Source organism: Chelon labrosus (genome assembly GCF_963514085.1).
Source record: "Chelon labrosus genome assembly, chromosome: 15".
Taxonomy (NCBI): domain Eukaryota; kingdom Metazoa; phylum Chordata; class Actinopteri; order Mugiliformes; family Mugilidae; genus Chelon; species Chelon labrosus.
The window spans coordinates 4,607,496-4,625,905 of NC_140348.1; the positions used below are offsets into that span (position 1 = coordinate 4,607,496).

An 18,410-nucleotide genomic window follows, 5' to 3' on the forward strand; every position below is an offset into this window, starting at 1 on the left:
TCTATTGCCCGAATGAAATGACTCACCTTTACATTACCCCAAACACTGCTCATCATTAATCTCTTTTTATCCCCAAAAAATCTTCAGTACATTTCGATGTATCTTCTTCACACCATTAAAGGACAGCCTAATACAGTAATAAGTACACTAGTGGAAATAACAGCCTCCTCGGAGTCAAACTGATTTTTAATCACTGAACCATGAAGTTGTGGCTCATCACTGTTTGTCTAGCTACTTTAAAAAACATGGCTGAGGTCCGGCTAATGAGAGCCCTTAGCTGCCTCATTTTTCATGTGTAAGCACAAAGGAAACATTGAGCAGCCTGGTTTTAATAAGAACATCATCCGTGGTGGCGTTTGGGTTTCTCCCCACGTCTGAAAGTCATGACTTGGACCAACTGTGTTTCAGGCCCTCAAAACACTGCTGATGGATGACTGCCCAAGAACCCCTTAAAATCTCAACATTTAGTTTTCTCTCTTCTCCTCAATGAGTAATGAAATGACAGAAAAGGCCTATCTCAATCAAGTTTTATTCCTTTTAATTTTTCTCTCTTAAGCAACTGCTGCTTTAGTAATTAATTCGAACTAAACAATCATCCATTAATGTTTGTTGAGCAGATTCCCTCCTAAGTGTCTAAGTGTGTACTGTCCACAATCAGCCATGCATGTTGTGATAAATCACTGGGAGAAGTCAAGCTCTCCAGCAGCCCTACTGTGACCATGGGGTATTAATCACAGCAGGACAGATTATTACACGTCTTCCATCTTTTGGTGACATTACAGGGTCTAAACAAACAATACTGTGCTGGTATTACCCACAATGTACAGTGTGTTATGAGGCAATTGCATGGTCTTGTTATGGATCCTTTGGTGGAGTGTAGGTAGCTGGAAAACTGTCTTGCTGTTGTTTATTTCTCTGCTGCAATTTAGGATGATGTGATGTATTTGCACAATTGTGGAATGAAAAGATGATTATAATGAGACTTGAGGAGTAACAGAGGATGAATTGTGGCTGTTGATAAGCGTGATCATGTACTGTACAATTATTGGTTGATTGTGACTTACAAGGTTTTCTTTTTTTTCTTTTATATTTTGTTCTGCAGCATCTCCAACAGTGCCTCCACTGCACTCGGAGCATTTCAAACCCTGTCATGAGAAGGACTTGGCCTACTGCCTAAATGGTGGCGAATGCTTTGTCATCGAAACACTCAGCGGGCCTCACAAGCACTGCAAGTAAGTGATAATATTATTTAAATGCCTCCTCTTCCTTCCTCTCCTATGCCCACTCTTCTGCTTCTGTCCTCTCAGAGTAAACCCTGATATATGTTACGTCTGCATTGTGTATTGCTGGCTGTGATGAGACTTTGGATGTATGCTTTGGATGTCGAACGTTATTCAGCAAATACAGATGGGTATGCATGTGTATACAGTTATTTGAGTTGCAATTAGTTGTAAGCACACGTGAGACCACAAGTGAGCATTTCTGCCTGTTGCACTTCCGCCAGTGCTTTTTATTCCGGCTGCAGGGTTATTCCTAACTTGAAGGGCTACTCCACCAATCCACTGCCACTGAAATATATACTTAGTGTTAACCAAAATAATTTCAACAACAGCTATTTACACTATGTCTGTGTCTCATTATCACCTCCTCGTAGCCCAAAAGCTCTACTGGAGGTCCCACATCTAATGATTTAATGGGAAAGCAAGGGTAGTTTGGAAGATACTGAGTATACAGATCAATGACTATAACTGGTGTGAATCCAAGCTGACAGCTGCCTGCCACTGCAAAGGAGTAAGCTATAAAGTTTTTGGATCATCCCATCAAGCCAATGAGGAGAAAGTGTTTTATACTAAAAAGATGGATGGAGTTGGCTGCTCCTTCATTTGATTTACTTGAAAGAAGGATTTTCTGTAGTGCATTTTTTTGTGTGTGTGTTGCCATTATATATTATGTGTGTGCACGCCTTAGTTGTCCCAGATTTGAGAGAAGGGCTCATGGGCACTTACCCCGCTCAAATGGAGGCCCCTTTACTAATTAAGTCCCAGAACAACTTCATCCAAAATGTAACCTCAGGACTTCCACCAGACCTGTTTTTCAAAGAGACGTTTTTGCCTCCTCTGAGCTACGAGTATACATCGTTATGCACGAGGTAGGATTTGTGTGTGGAGGACGAGGAGCATGTTTTAGCTAAGCTATGCAAGTAAGGTTCACTAAACTGATGTGAGCAAGGCTGAACCTGAGATGCATTGATTAACGTACGCTCACACACACATTGCACTACGTTGTACAGTAGTGGCACACACACAAAAAGAGTGTTTGTATGAACCCAGCAAACTAGATCACGGGAAAAAGGCTTGTTATATTGGAAATTTGTCATTTTGTCACTGAGTGCGTTCACAAACTAGTTGGTATAAAGTTCACTTTCACATTGCAGGCTAGTAATCAGATCCCAACCCTAACTTTGTTTTGGAGATGCAAGTTATATAAGTAACTTACAGTCGTTTTCACAAATCTTGGCCTTTCCTCCAAGTCTGTTCTGGTTCGCTCCACAGGCCTGAGCAGACAACACCCACTATTCAAAGAGAGACAAAATACAGAAATTAAGAACGCAACCACAATGACATTATATCTAGAGTAGGTCTACACATGTTCGAGCTGAGATCTGTAGCTCCGTTGAGCTGCTGGTGGAGCTGAATTTCACTGGAAGCTAAATTTGCACACGTTCCTGAGTGCAATACGAGTTATTTTCTATTTTCTAGGATGTGAAGAATACCTTCAGCACAACTATTTTTCTAGGAGGTAACATATACAGTATGCCAGTATCAGGCACATTTAATTTGATTTCATAGGGACTTTTAACAGTGGAAATATGCTTCTTCTTGAATGTTAGAACAGGCTATTTGGTCAAACGGTTATGTCTCAGGAGTCTCTTTTTTACACTTTGAAGAAATCAATTTAATGTAAAAGGTCAACAGGACTTCTTAAGTTCACACAAAGACACTGAGAGTTACCCACTTTAAAGACTGCCTTCTGTGATTTTTCAGGTCCATGTTCTGTTTAACCAAGTCAAAAGTCAACCAAGTCCACTCTGGTTGAGACATTTATTTTTTTTCCAAGTTTTTATTCATATTCAAGCAAAGGATGCTTGTTGAAAGAGGGGAGGGGAGGCAGGATAAGAGAGGCAGAAAACGGAGAGAATACAGGAGAGGAAGATGAAGGTGTAGGTGGACAAGGAGTTGGAGATAGGGGAGGACTCTTGCCCTCCACCCCTTTCTTACCTCTGTTGCCTTGACAACATAATCTGTGGACAAGCTTAGCTGTTACAGAGCGAAAGGTTTGCAATATATCCCGGGACGACCTCGATTACGCTGTCTGTGAATGCTAATGTGTGTGCTGAGGTACGGAGGAGTGAAAAATGTGTTGATCTCTTCTGCTTAATCGTGTGGCAATGAGCTTTCTAAAGGAATAACAAGGACCATCAAGCACTATGGCATTCTCTCTGTCAGAATAACATCTGGTATGATGATGCCGTAAAACTACAGAGTGTGTACTTGAAAAAATAACACTTAAAGTTTCAAAAGGGTCATGTTGAGTCCTGCAGAACTGATTAATTTATTTAATGATTCAGTCTTTTTTAAATCAAACCCTTCATATCAGTATTTTATAACTGGATCTGAGTGAAGTCACTAGATATTCCTAGAATTCACATAAAAGAAAAATAGGGCACATCGTGCTTCAGTGGACATGCCATTAGACATAAATTTATCCTCATCAACAAAAGAATGACAAATTTCACCCCAGGCACAGGATCAATGCATAATCTGATTCAATTTGTGTTTACAACAAATTGAGACAAATCAGGTTGTAAAAAGAGTGATCAATTCAGACATTTAGTGGGGATAAATTGAGCCGGTTTGTGGCCTTTTTTCTTTGTCACCGAATTAATCATTTTTATTTGTGAGATGAAGCTCGATCCTTTTTGCAATGATTTTCTCCAAAGAGTCATAACTCAAGTATCAAGTGGCGTTCCCGACCAGTTGTAAAACAAGCGCAAATTGTCCCCCGGAGCGTTGTTTAGTGCTGTTGGTGTGCAACGGTTGTGTTTGTCAACCTTACGGGACGTCTGCAGAGAGGGGAGGAAATGTGAGTCAGAAGGACTGCTCGTCCTCTCGCACGTTCACGGCCCAGTGCTCACTGCTTTGGGCAACATAGTCAGGCGTTCAATCATTAGCGCTCAGCTAACCAGTAAATTAGTCAGTGTGGTAAGATAATATTTTCATAACATGGCAAGAGGCCAAGATGTTAGGGAAGTATGAATTTGATTAATTACCTTTTCTGTTTAGGACAATTTTCCTAAAGAGAACAAAAAAAAGATAGTTTTCGTATAATTGCCGGTTCATCTAATGTCTTTTTAAAAATCTTCCATTTGCTCATATACTTTACTCACTTGCTCATATTTTTTTTCTTTGCTTTCATAATCTCTGAACAACAAATATTTCCTGATAGTTGTAGTCACCACACTGAGCCATGGAGGGATTTAACTTTACTTGTTCTCCCATGCCACTGTTTATTTAATCTGTCTTTGGCAGTGCAATGAATTTGATTTCTCAGCAGCTTATTATTTATTTCCTCTTGCCAGAGTGACCAGGGAGAGAGGGTGTCCCCCAGTCTAGTTTGCAAAGCCTGTCTCATTGCCCTCTGTTGAGAGGCTATTCTAAAGGGATAGAAAGGCAATCTCACCTGGCAAGTGGACGTAGCAGGGGTTTGGAAGAGATCCCTGCAAAGCCCCCACCAATCAGACTGAGGTCTGACACAGACACTCTCTGGAGGGCAGAAAAGGATATATAACACACACACACGCGCACACCCACCCCCACACACACACTCAAACACTGGTACAGCTTGTCTGTTGGAAGCTAAGATGTTTGCCCAGACTGTATCGCAGGTCACACAGCTGACCGCTCACCAACCGACGGTCTTTTTCAGCAAGAAAATGTAAAATCCACCTGCAGTTCCAGTGCTAACTTTTTTATGTTTCTGTGTTGGTGACGGCTGCAGCGAGACACATTACGTTTTTGGGTGGTCCGTTCGTCCCTTTCTCATAAGGTTCTCTCAAAAGAACATCATGAGGGAATTTCTTTAGGTTTGGCAAACTTCTTTTGTTGTATTAAATGATTTAGAGATTCGAATTTTGACCTTGTAAACTGCAACGTGATGGTTGAGTAGGGCTTTCATTAATCTACCAACATAGTAAATGATTATAATAAACAATAACAATAAGAATGATTGGTTGTTTATGATTCAGTACGTGTTCAGCTGTAGAGACTTAAGAAAGAGGTTGTGCAGTTACAATTTAAATTGATAGGGACACATTTCTCATGGGTATTTGTGAATAGATAAACTGCAATGTAGGATAAAGACACTGATTGCTGAAGTTGAAGGGCAGCTCAATGTTTATTGATAGTCCAGACTTTATTCTCCCTGTGTCCCTATTGCTCAGCCTTTTTGGTTTATCACTGGCAGCTTCAGCCAAATATTACAAAGAACCTATCCAGAGTTGCCATGCATGCCCGTTGTATGCTGCTCCAGTTCCTTTTATCCCTCCATCTTTCATCGGTTCATCACCTCTCACATGTTTCATGGTGTTCATAACGTTTCATAATGGAACTACCCAATCATCTCTCTCTGACGGCTTGAAGACATTTGGGGAAATACAATTTATCAACAGGATTAAAACATCTGCTGCTGCAAAGAAAAACAAATAAAAGATGTCACTTAAGATTCCTGTATCCTGACAGAAGGAAAAGAAGAAGCTAGGAGGGTTACAGTTGTCTTTTTTTCTTTTGAAGTATAATCTGCCTTCCCTTACTCACAGTCCCACTCATCCTCCCTCCTGTCTCTCTGGACTCCCACCTTGTCATTCCTGTGTGACCTCAGGCTTCTCCAAAGCATTCAGCCACAGACCGGTGCCATCAGATTGACTCAGACCTCACAGGTGCAAAGAGTGGCTGCACAGAGGAATACATAACATTACCTTGCCTCCTCATACACACATACACTCGCACACTGACAAGCCAATTAACAAGAAGCATGCATGAAATTGAAAACATGGCATCAAGAACACACATTTAAGCTGCCTGTAAACAAGGAGATTAAAATGCATATAAAAATCAGGCACCTGAAGCATTTGGGAATGAAAGCTTCAAAGGTATGCCAGTGCTACATAACATATTATTAATGCAATCCATATATTAAATGGAATAGTGTATTATCTCTACTAGCAGAGACTTTTCAAGTCTCCGTGAGCATGGATTTGGTTGGAAGGTTTTTTTTCATCTTAACTTGAGTGGGAATACAATTGCATTTTGTATTTAGGGCCTGCTACTGAAACTACAGTTATTTTGCCCGACTTTGACCTAAATACCTAATATCTTTTGGTATGCAAATCAACAAATCAATGCTCTCTGGCTGCAGGACACAGTGCATACTCAATAGTCATGAAACTTTTGCTAATGGTAACATCGAGGTCAGGCCAAACTCTTTATTCTCTTTATTCTGAGTTGGAAAATGCTACTCCCCCATATTCTGTAGTCACCTGCAGTGACCACATGTGAAAGTCATCCCTGGAGACCCTTGACGTTCAGGCAGAAAGCTTGACAAGAGTCAAGGAGTGTAAGGAGGGGTCAGTGCATTCTGTGCAATATTGTTTCTGACAGCAGGGATTTACCTCGGCAGGAGCAAGCCTCTTGGATAAAGGTGTGTCAAATGGTCAGAGTGTGTGTGGGCGTGTGTGTGTGTGTGTGTGGGTGTGTGTGTGTGTGTGTGGGGGGGGTGCACGTGTGTTCATTTCTGACTTTTATTGGACCACATGTCTGTTTGTGTGTTTGTATGTGTGACTAAACAGAGCGATGTCAAGGTGTGTTGTCATTACAGGAAAAAATCTGTATGCTGACTACATTCATAAAACCATCTGGCTGCAGTTAAAAAGGAAAATACCACCATTTTCTTGGCCACAGATACTCCCTCTCTCTCTGTGTTTTTTCTTTTCTCCTTAGCCTGCCCTCCCTCCCACCTTTTCTCCATTCCTTCGTCGATCTCTTGAAACCCTCATCACCATCTGTGCGATAATAATGGCACACCAGTGGGAGTTCGACGGGTGTCTCTCTGACAGTAATAAACAGGGCTGATGCCATGGCATGCTTTCGAGGTGGGAGAAAATTAAACAGATAAGAGACCGCATATTGTGGCTTTTCAGCGAGTGATTCCTCCATCGTGTAAAGAGGGGCACTCGGCGTGCCTGGGATTGGAAAACAGAAGCTGGGAAGGAGCCGAGGAGGGGGGGAGATAAATATAAACCAGGAAACTAGCGTGCTTATTTTGGTGACATGGTGACTGGGAGAAGATGAGAGTGAGAGCAGTGGTGGCCAAACGTCAGTGTGTCACTGTGGGCTGATTTAATTAGCACACAATGAAGGCTTGATGATCTCTTGGCAGCTCAATCATCGTGTTATATAAAAGGAATCAGCCACCATCGAGCTACATTTTGTGCTTGAATTGAAACTAAAGTAAATGTAACAGCAGCTTGTTTTCCTCGCTGTAAAAATCTCCAACCAACATTGATTTTTGTCCTAACAATGAATCAAATGACGACCCAAACCTACAGAGAATTATCATCCAATTATCCAGCTCAAGCATTAAGTCTCTTTTAGCCCATTGATTTCACAGCACATTAACTGTTTGGGTTAATCTCACTGCCGTCATTAATCTAACCAAGCACCTGCTTTCAGAAAACCTACTTTTGATTAACCCAGTGTATGTTACATTCTGTAGAAACTCCCTGAAATTTATTGATGAATATTAAACTAGACCAGAGCAAAGTGTTGTCACTGCACACCAGTTGAAGATTAATTATTAAATTGTGAGTGTATTTTTTTTTTTTTAACAGAATCAGTTTAGAACAGTTTCATGCACAATTGGGTGGTTTTAAATTAGATTTTGTGGGTCAAAATAAAATTCAGAAAAGAACAGATTTTAGGCTAGTTTGGGAACATTTTAGTGTTTTTTTCTAATTATATTTTAATGCTCACTTGAAAATAAACCCAAGGGGCACTGTACTCGGCTTGTGCAAAGAAGAAGAGGTCTCTTATATTGTCATCAGTCTGTGCTTCACATGACAAGCAGCGTTTGGTCCAGTTGTTTGAACTGTAGCTTTCAAAGAGCTTTCAAAGAGCTTTTAAAGAGTAGAGAAGCGCGGTGGACTAAAAAGGTTATCGGTTGACTTCTAGGTAACTACATATGAGTAGAGGTGGTGGTTGGCTGCAGAGATTTGTTGCTGTCCAATCTAGATGATTACAGTGCTAAACAAAATATCAATGCATAATATTTTGTGTGGTTTTTGTCTGCATTTGAACTGCTCTTTAGGCTGAAAACCTTCAGCTGTATCTCGCAAAACACTGAACTGTAACTCTTTGTGCATCGCTTTGCTTTCCTTGCAGGAGAAAACTTGTGTCAATATCTGATGTGCTTTCTTGTGATTCTGAGTTTTCACAAGCTCTCTGCTCAGTGCCATTTTTAAGCCTCAACAACTTCTCAACTTGCGATTGATTTGTATTGACGCCTTTGTTGGTTTCAATTAGCAAGATTTAACGAGTTAATTCTGCAATTGCACAAGCTAAGTCAGTCTGGTAAACAGCACAGAGCATCCAATCAAGGCTCTTTCACAAACATATACATAATCTGTGTGTGCGTGTGTCTCAGAGTGTCTCTTGACAAATATAACATTCTAAATACACTGATCAGGCGTAACATTATGACCACCTTCCTAATATTGTGTAGGTCTCCCTTGTTGCCTCCAAAACAGTTGTGTCTCATCAGAGAATGGACATGGGCCTTCTGAGGGTGTCCTGTGGTGTCTGGTAACAGGATATTGTTAGTGGGGGCCTTTGGGTCCTATGTGTTGAGGGGAGGGGCCTCTGTGGATCATCCCACAGATACTTGATCAGTTTGGGATCTAGTGAATTTGGAGGCCAGGTCAACACCTTGTGCTGTTCTTCATGTTTTTTGAGTTGTTCCTAAAGTGTTTTTGTGTGTGTGTCTGTGTCAGGCTGCATCCTGCTGGGGATGGCTGCAGCCATCAAGGAGTGTCATTGCTATGGGGTGGGGGTGTCTGGTCTGGTCTAGGTGGGTGCTACATGTCTAAGTAACATCCACATGAATGCCAGGTCCAAAAGATGGTCAATGGTATTTACTTATCCTATCAATGGTCATAATGTTGTGGCTGATCAGTACCTAATTAATCAATACCTAATTCAGGAAAAGTAATACTGTTAATGGGTTTGTCAAATCTCTTGAGAATTTAAACTTTAGGATTTAGTGTGTTGATGGTGTGTTTTGTAGCTGTAAGTGGCATGTAGCTGTAATAATGTTATTTTGACAGAAAGGGGGTGGGAAATGGAGAGCTGGGACACACTTTACTCTGCAAACAGAAAAGCTAAATAATTGTCAAATACATCACTGTTATGAGTACTACCACTTAGACAAATTACAATCGTTAATCATGAAAATGTTTCCTGTGAATTACACTCACAGCCTGGGAAGCTGTGGGTTTTTGAAGGTGGTTAGATGAAGAACATCCTAAACAGTTTGAGCAAAATACATTAAAAATGAAAAAGTATTTTGTTGTTCTCAATTAACCAACTGGGATTCACTGTTACTTGACAGTGAAAATACATTTTGCACAAGAGAAACAAAGTTTGCTTCAACCCATTCTGGTTTAAAAAACAACCATCCTTTTTACCACTGACAACAAATACGTATGTCTGCAGTATAAATGAGCTTAAAACTGAAGATGTTGTTATGGGTGCACCATTCCCTCAAACTGATGCATCATTTTGTAGACAATGCCATCTCCCACTGAATTTAAAATGAAGCTTTTTAACAAACTTTACACGCTCATTATGAGTTTTGGCAGCACAACTGGCAAGCCAGTGGGGTTTGTGTGGTGAAACTGGCAGGAGAATGGAACAAATTTAATCAGCAGTATCAAGATATTTGATCTTATCTTAATGCGATGTCCATGACGAATCACGAACCACCCTAAATATTTTTGCCTGATCCAGCTGGCAGAGCTTACTACAAGTTGTCCAGAATTTGAAACAGAATTTTGAAAGCACAGGTAAAGATAATTCCCCTCCCCGCTGTGCTTTTGAAGTGACAGCCTTGATGCATTTCATTACACAAATCAGTAAGCAGAAATAAGACTGCACATTTATTTCCCAACTCCCACGCAGTCCACCAATCTTCATAAGGCTCGTATTATCCCATGTTGCAGTGTTTGTTCATATATGTGTGTATATGCAGTCTGGAGGTGTGCTTGAAATCACAGCACACATAAATGTTTGACAGTCCTGACACGCCCTTTAAGTGACGCACTGGGGGAGCGGAGAAGGAGAGTCGTGGGCTTTATGGTGAAAGACAAAAGCAAGAGGGGAGAAGCAGAGGTGAGGTTATTGGAAGTGTTCGGCACATCAAAGGCTGAGGAATATTGCAGCTTTATCCTCCATAATGATGCACAAATACGCACAAGCTACGCACGGTACAGTAATAAAACTCAACAGTGGAGCAGAGGAGAGTGAGAGGACAAGAAGGGAAGGGAGTGAGGAAGCAGACGTACAATAATTTGGTGGTGTTCCTAATCAAGGCATCCCTTTCAAGTCAGCAGGTTTGATGTGTTAATGGGATGCAAATGCATGCAAATGAACCCTCCTTTCCCTCCAAAACTCTCAGTGAGTTTGTGTTGCCGCATCTTGCAGGTTGGAGAATACTAAGTAAATAGAAGAAGCAGACAGAGAAATACTATTGTGTTTTTGTTTTTTTTTAATAATAATAATTTTTTATTATTTTTAAATTAAGGGAAAGTTTTAAGCTGGCCACAAAGACACCATAAATGAACCTTCCTAACACAGCTGCACTCTGCATCTGTGAGAAGAAAGACCATTTATTGTCAAACCGAAAAGCAAATGATGCAGAGTAAAATAGATATTTACATGAAGAATTGCTGAAACAAAAGGAGAAGGAGAAAAACACGGAAAGAGGGACAAAGATTGAAAGCGACAGTGAGCGAATAGAAAAAAGAATAACTGAAGACAAGCTGTGCCTGCAATATTAAGCAGGTCTGAAGTCCCAGTGCTACCTGGGAGCTATACCAGCCTGCTGATGTGTGTTTTCATTGTAGTGCACTTCACTCTGAAATGGCAGCAGCGCCCCAAGCCCAGACATGTCTGTCTCCCACTCTTACTAACAAGATGCAGCCCTCTGTCGGGGTGTTTTCTGAATAGCGAGGCTTTTATTGCACACATGTAATCACACATGTAGCGTACGCACTCTACAGCAAGGCACCCACACTCGAACGCTTCACAAACCTGCAGGACTCCCACACAATCTGTGCTCCATCTTTATGTGCTCATGGATATTTTATGGTTCCCATTTTGTCTAGAACAGAGTCTGGACAAGGTCAATGGGGCGTGACGTTCTACCTTTCTGACATTCAACTAGAGGCCCTGTAATTATTCTTCCTGGCTTTTTTTCCCCCCTTCTAATTAGTGATACTTAAATCCTACCTAAAAAGGACAAGCAGTGTTGTTTAACTTAATATGGGGTTTAAACGGGCTTTTACCACCCCAGCCATTAAACGATCCTAAAACTAATCCCAAGATAGATAAAAGTGATGGTGGGTTATGATCTTTAATTGAACAAGAAGGCCATTTGTGTGCCCAACTATGTGCCAAGGCTAAACCACAAAATAAGCAAGTCTAAAATAAATGTGATACTGTACACTTAAGCTGCACTTGATGCAAACCCACATTACCTTAGGGCTATCAGACACCCACAATGCACTGGGCACTGCCAGACTTCCTTTTAGCGATTTTGCTTAATTTGAAAACTTCAGAGTAAAATGTTACTTTGGTTAAATTAAGACCAAAGTGTCCAGAGGTAGACTGAGTCAAAAAGCAGCACGTAATTTGCCTTTTTGACAAATAGCATTGTAATTTTAAAACTCCAGATGGTTCTTAAATAGTTGTCTCTGCTGATCACAGCTTGATGCACCCAAAAATAAGCACATACTGTATATTTAAAAAACCAAAAAACAAAAAGATCTTTGTGGACTCATACAATGTGGGTGATGATTTTGACTCGGTGAGTAAAATCCCTGCAGCCCACTCAAAGCAGTGAGAAAATTGGATTAAATAACATCATTTCAACGCATAAACAGCAACACTACTTTTAGAAAAACAGTCATGCAACTATTTTATCATTGCTTTTATTGAATTGACGGCAATAAATAAATATGAAATGTGAATCATTCTGTTTAGCCATAAATGTTTTGAATTTGAGTCATGAAAACCTGCAGGCTTCATATACATAAATTCTACCAGCTGAGAACGGTCTAAAATGTTGCTAATTTGTTTCAGTTTAATTAATAAATTAAACAGACATCCCCTATGATTTAGAATCGGTACGCTCTAAACTGCATATAACGCTTCTCAGTCCGTATTAGATTTTACCAGAATGTTTACATGAATATCAGTTTGCGTGTGTGTGAGGGAAAGGGAGTGTGATTGGTTGTGTTGTGTGTGTGTGTGTGTATAAACACTTCTGGCTATAAAAAGATAATCATGTGCTGCAGAAACATAGCCAATAATGGAGCCATTATTTTTTTCAGGTTTTCAGGTTTTCTTCTTTTTTTTTTTTGTTGGTTTACTGCAGGGCTGTTTGTGCTTGGCCAAGAGTGGAGAAGCTATTTCAGGGTTGCAGACCCACAATGCTTTGCTTCAGGCTGAGACTCGGCACAAAGCAGTTTTACCCTTTTTCACGTATGGTCATATTGGCCATAGGTTCAACACAGCATCTGTCAGGACATGTCATCTGTTGTCAGCTTGTTACTAAGAAGAGAAGTAGTGCACGTGGATGGATGATGGAGAGAGTCAAGGAGGGAGGGAGGTGAGGTATATGTGCACCTTTGTGGAAGATATAGTATCTCTGTAGAGATCTAGAGTACAACGAGGAGAGGAGAGGAGAGGACAAATGAAGTGCAGGGGTGGGAGCTGTGAGGGAATAATGGCAGTGATCCTGATGGATGCAGACAAGCTTCCGTGTCAAAGTCTTGCACTTCTCATGCCACCGGAGCACAACCCTTCACACACAGACACATAATGGTATGCACAAGCTAACACACACAGATACACACAGTGTGCACAAGGTTACAAACATACCAGCAAACATACAGCTCTGTAAACAGTCAGAAAAACAGGGACCATCATGCTCACAGGCACCACAGTAAACATGAAGGAATGCATACATACATTTTTTTATATATATACTGTTTATACACGAGCCCCAGTCTCACCCAAACCTTGATCTAAATCCAGTTCCAACTCGTGCGAGTTTGGAGCCAGAGTCTGCGCAGTACGTTGTCAGAGTGGTGCCATGTGGAGCTGCGTTATTGATGACCTGCTCATACTTCCACCAGAATCACTCGTGTTTTCGTTTCATTAACACTGTGCATTTTTTTTAGTCCACGGAGCAGTTGGCATGGCAACTGGTGGTCGCCATTATGTCATAAATGCCTAAAACGAAACTTATCCAAAAAAACTACACTTGAACATTCATCGTTCTATTAACTACCTAAAATGACAGAAACCATCCTTGAAAAAAATTATTTGATGCCGTCCACTAACATGGAGGGGGTGGAGCTTATGACCTATATTGTAGCCAGACACCAGGGGGAGCTCTACTTGCTTTGGCTACACGCTTGTGAAGCAGTTGCCGTCCATATTTATGGTAGTTCATATATTGTATGCTAAAGCTGTTGCAACCTCCTACGTACACAAGCCATTTGCATGCTAGAAATGAAAGCACCTTGTGTTAACTGATTTTGTGACACTGCTGGCAATGAATCGAGTCGAAAATTGGTTTAATTCCATCTCTGATTCGTTTTTTAAATTTTTTTTTATTTCAGTTCCCCCATGTATGCCGCACGTTGCATCAGGAGACAACAGCGTCCCATCAACTCTGCTTTCAAAAAATCAAGCCAACTTTGTCTGTGTGTTGACACCTTAGAATTGCTCACTTTTGTGTCATTTCCTCGGGTGTGAATGCACACGGAACTGCAAAGCCAGATTAAATTAACATGTGTTATAGAATTGGGGCACAGTTGCCAAAAACACCCTGCTGGGACCATTTAACACACCTGTGTTCTCCTATGTGTCTCTCTGTGTGTATGTAAGCTATTTGGAGCCGAAAAACAGGAAGCCTGTTTTCTTCGTTTTCGTTACACTTCGGGTTTCTCCATTTGGTGCAGCGTCTAAAGTGACTAGTCCTTGTTAAAAATCTTCTCTCCTGCTGTCACTCTAAAATACTAATTGTCACATAAGCTGGAGATATTATCATTGATTCACAGCGTGCGTTTAAAATGGGGTTGGCTCATGACCGGAACATTTTAGGTTGTTCTGATTTGATGGTTTCTTCTTGATTGACTAACCAAGTGTCTTTTTGATTTAGTTTAGCATTTAGTTTGTACACTGACAACTGAAATGTTTTGTCTTTTTAGCAACACCTACAGCACAGCTTTAACATTAAAACTTAACTGCCCACAAATTAGAGTAATATGTCTACCTGTGGAGAAGCATAACAACTGGAGGTCAAATGTAACCAAAAGACACTTCTCTGTTGTAGTCAAAAAGGATGATTGGAACAAAAGAAACAAGGTACCTCTTAATGCATCAGTTTATTTTCAGTGCAACATCCACAGTTTTGGAGGCAGGATGGATATATATTTCTCTGAAAAGACTTTATTAGTTGGACTGATGTGCCCCGTCCTGAGTTTAAATTAGTGTGTTTGTGTAATGGGGCTGTAGTAAATAATTTGAATATATGTGCATCATCACCTTTCATTTTCATATGTGGTTCCAGCTTTGCATTGAGAAACAGTGAGAACAGTCGGTGATGAATACAACCTAACTGTTTTGTTGTGCTCTGGGAATAAGGGAAGTGCCAAAGAAATAACTTTTACTATTATTGCTTTGTTGAAGGGCCCAGCGGTGGTTCTTGCTGATTACTAAATTTTCCATGAAGTTACTAAATCTTAAGACCTTGCAGCAGCTGAGCAAGCCTTGTTCAAGTCTGTCTTGGCTCTTCCCTGTGGAACATTGTGTTGCAAAATCCAGTTGTTAAAACAAAAAGACCTTTGACTTGGGCCCTTTTGTGGAGGCAAAATGTGTTTTTCTTCCAGGGAAGAGGTTTGTTTTCTTTTCAACATTTTTAGCACATCAATAGAAAAACGTCCAAAGAAAAAAATATTTTATCGTAGTTCCAGTGTAACCTCTCGACCTTACTTCTCTTTTCTATTATGTGAATTCCCCCTTTCATTCTGTGTACTTCCACACCCCCTGTGTCACACAAGTTATGTTACAACTTGTGCCACAGTACCACGCAGAGCAAAGTGAATGTGAAAAGTGAAGGAGTTGATGTGTGCAGACGTACAGTGTCCACAGCAGGTTGGGATGTTTGCTGTTCTAACAACGTGCAGCTAAACCGCTTGATTCAAGAGGCAGCAGCAGACTAAAGCACAGAGTGAAGGTTTTATTAAGGTCACAAAGAAACTTTATACTTCCTCTATTAGTGTACGGCACTCAGGCTTATGGAGATACAAAGGGCAGATCGATGAGCGTTGCAGATGCACTCGCACTGAGCAGAAGTCAGTGGAATTAGCTTTGATGTGTGTTATAAATCAGCTGATGGCCAGTGCAGAGCTCACAGGGGTGGATGCTAATGGCTCCCTGTGTGACAATACAAACATCTGTTTCCTAAAATAATATTACAAAGACACACATGCTCATACATTTAGTCGAAATGACTGTCATGTGCACGATCTTGACCCTACAACTGACTTTAGGGATGGCAGTCAATTTAGTTAGACTAGCATATGCAGAGTATTTCTACAAATGGTGTTGTTGAAGTAGTAATAAAACGAGATTTAATAGTCACTGAAGGAAAACTCATTATTTTTTGTTCCTCTGTCAGCTTCTTTGTGCAACTTAAGGTGCTCTTTCCATACCCTTTAAATCTGATAATGATGCCTACATATATATGCATATACAGTAGATTACAGCTTATTTTCAGGGTTTTTACACTATAGAGACATAATTATAAAACATAAAAGCTTTGGTAGCGGCGATAAAGCTTGTAAGGATAGTAAATGGAACTGCCAAATGATATTCACATCACATTTCTGTAGCACACCTTAATAAATTCACAGAGGAATGTGTTCTTGCATTTTAATTTAAAGATTGGAAGTAGCTCGTTTTTTTAAATTGTGATGTAGTGCTTAAACAGTGGAAGCAATGTCTACTAAATGTCTGCTATGTCTTTTGCTTGTCTTTTTCAATATCTATGGAAGACTGATAATTATTTTCAGTGTTTTATAATACATTTACATACATATAGAAAGTGTTGGTTTTACCTGATGTAGTTTACATCCAGTGCTGTGGGCATGTGGTGCCATCAAATGGGGCCATGTACATCAATGGCCCCCTCTGGTGGCATTCACAACTTGGTGAGTGGAAGTGTCCGCTTCCTGGTCCAAGTTCAGAAATGGCAGATGAAATGAATAAATGCCAATTAAGGCATATAGAGTTTTCTTTGTAATTTTGTAATATGTCTGAGGTTTACATTTCCAACAGCCATATTCTTTCATTCTGCTTTTGCGTTACATATATTAAGCTACGCAGACATTAGCATGCTAAACTGTTAGCTTCAGTTGCTTCTAGATGATAGCGGTTATCTAGCAGAGGTGTCCCATCTCATAACCACAAGCTCACAAGTTCTATTTGAAGGCAGTATAACTCCATCTCTTGGCTCCTAATGAGCATTATTACTGTGAATTAAATTAATTTTATATGTATATACGTATATATATATATATATATATATAATCAGTTTAGAGGCGTTTTACATTGATGGCTGTCCAAAAGTTCTTCTTTTTTGTTTTCTTTTAATCTAGTTGCTGGACACCGTGAGTTTTCATCTGTGCCGTTTCCATCAATCTGTCTATGTCTTGTGTCTTGAGTCAGGAGGGGTCTGTCTTTAAGGTCTTGTTAGTATTGAATATGGTAGAGAGCCACAGACAGTAAGTGCAGATTTGTGTCTCTGTGTGTGTGGGAGAAATCGAGTGAGTAAAACTTACATCAGGCCAGCCGGTCACCGTTAGAGTTAATTAAAGAATAAAGACCTTGGGAAAGCTCAGCTCTCAGGGGAAAGAGCAGGACATTTGTTGAAGGATATTTTTTTTGTATTCTCACGGTGAGTGCACACTGTATGTGTGGATGTACTCTGCTGTAAACAGGCTTTTCCATTTTGACAAAGATGAGGTGATCATCTAGTTGTCAGATGTTTTTAGGCCTGAGAGCAGATTCTCCTTTAGATGGCATCTAAACTCAACTACATTTTGACATAAAGCAAGGGCTAATAGTCCAGTAATAAAGTGGTTCAGTCTGTCTGCTAAGGGCACCTTTGCTGTAGTACCACCATCAGTAATTAGTATGCTTAGTAACTCCTTTGCTAAGTTTGAGAAGCTGTTTCCAATATTATGCAAAACACGCAGCAAAGCAGGTTTACATGACTTGAAGCAAAATGCCTGAAGCGAGATCAGAGGCACAACTGACTTCTCTGCCCCCGGCAAAAATATTGACGGAGGCCCATCGGGGAGTAAGTCTCATCCGACTGAGTCAGAAGACACTTTTTTTGCCTTTATTCATCCTCTCTGGAGATTGTGATACAGTCAAACATTAGTGATCCCAGTCTGCCTGTGGGAAAGGGTGCACAAACTGACAACAGTTTTGATTCAATGCGATCATCTTTTTGAGTTAAGCTCAACTAGGGAATGGAAATGTCAGTCTGGAAAATAATTGCCCTTGGATTGGTGTAGTGAACAGTGTCATCACCATGGACCATACTACTCAGTGTCTTGGTGCATAAAAGAAAGCAAGACTAAATATGTAAATAACATCCACTCTTGGAAATCCAAAGTAATTTTTAAGAATTTGAGAAAGTTGAACAGTCGCTCATGTCATCATTGCTTAGTAAATCTTTTTTCCCAATTTTTAATATTTTTTTATGATTCCTATTGTTTGCATTTACTCCTTGTGTATTATGTGGGTTATTTGGGAGGCTGACCTATTTAAGGCAACCAAGAATTGTCAATCCTAACTTATCTTAAATTGTGTGTACTACACCTGTCAGATGATGTTCATGAATTGAGACAGTGCTACTTCAAACGATAGACTGTATTAATGTAGACGACTTGTCCCCACTTCCTAGCATTGGCCAAACTGACGCTATTTTCCCGGAGATAC

At 40.3% G+C, this 18,410-nt stretch overlaps 1 protein-coding gene across 1 annotated transcript in view; it reads left to right on the plus strand.

Moving 5' to 3' along the window:
- Positions 1-18,410, plus strand: part of nrg3a (neuregulin 3a) — a gene marked incomplete at both ends in the record, with an annotated part of 320,736 nt that overhangs the window by 193,479 nt on the left and 108,847 nt on the right. Inside the window, one exon of the mRNA XM_084561855.1 lies at positions 1,103-1,232. Within this exon, the coding sequence (XP_084417981.1) occupies positions 1,103-1,232 (130 nt within the window). The remainder of the gene's footprint in view (positions 1-1,102; positions 1,233-18,410) is intronic.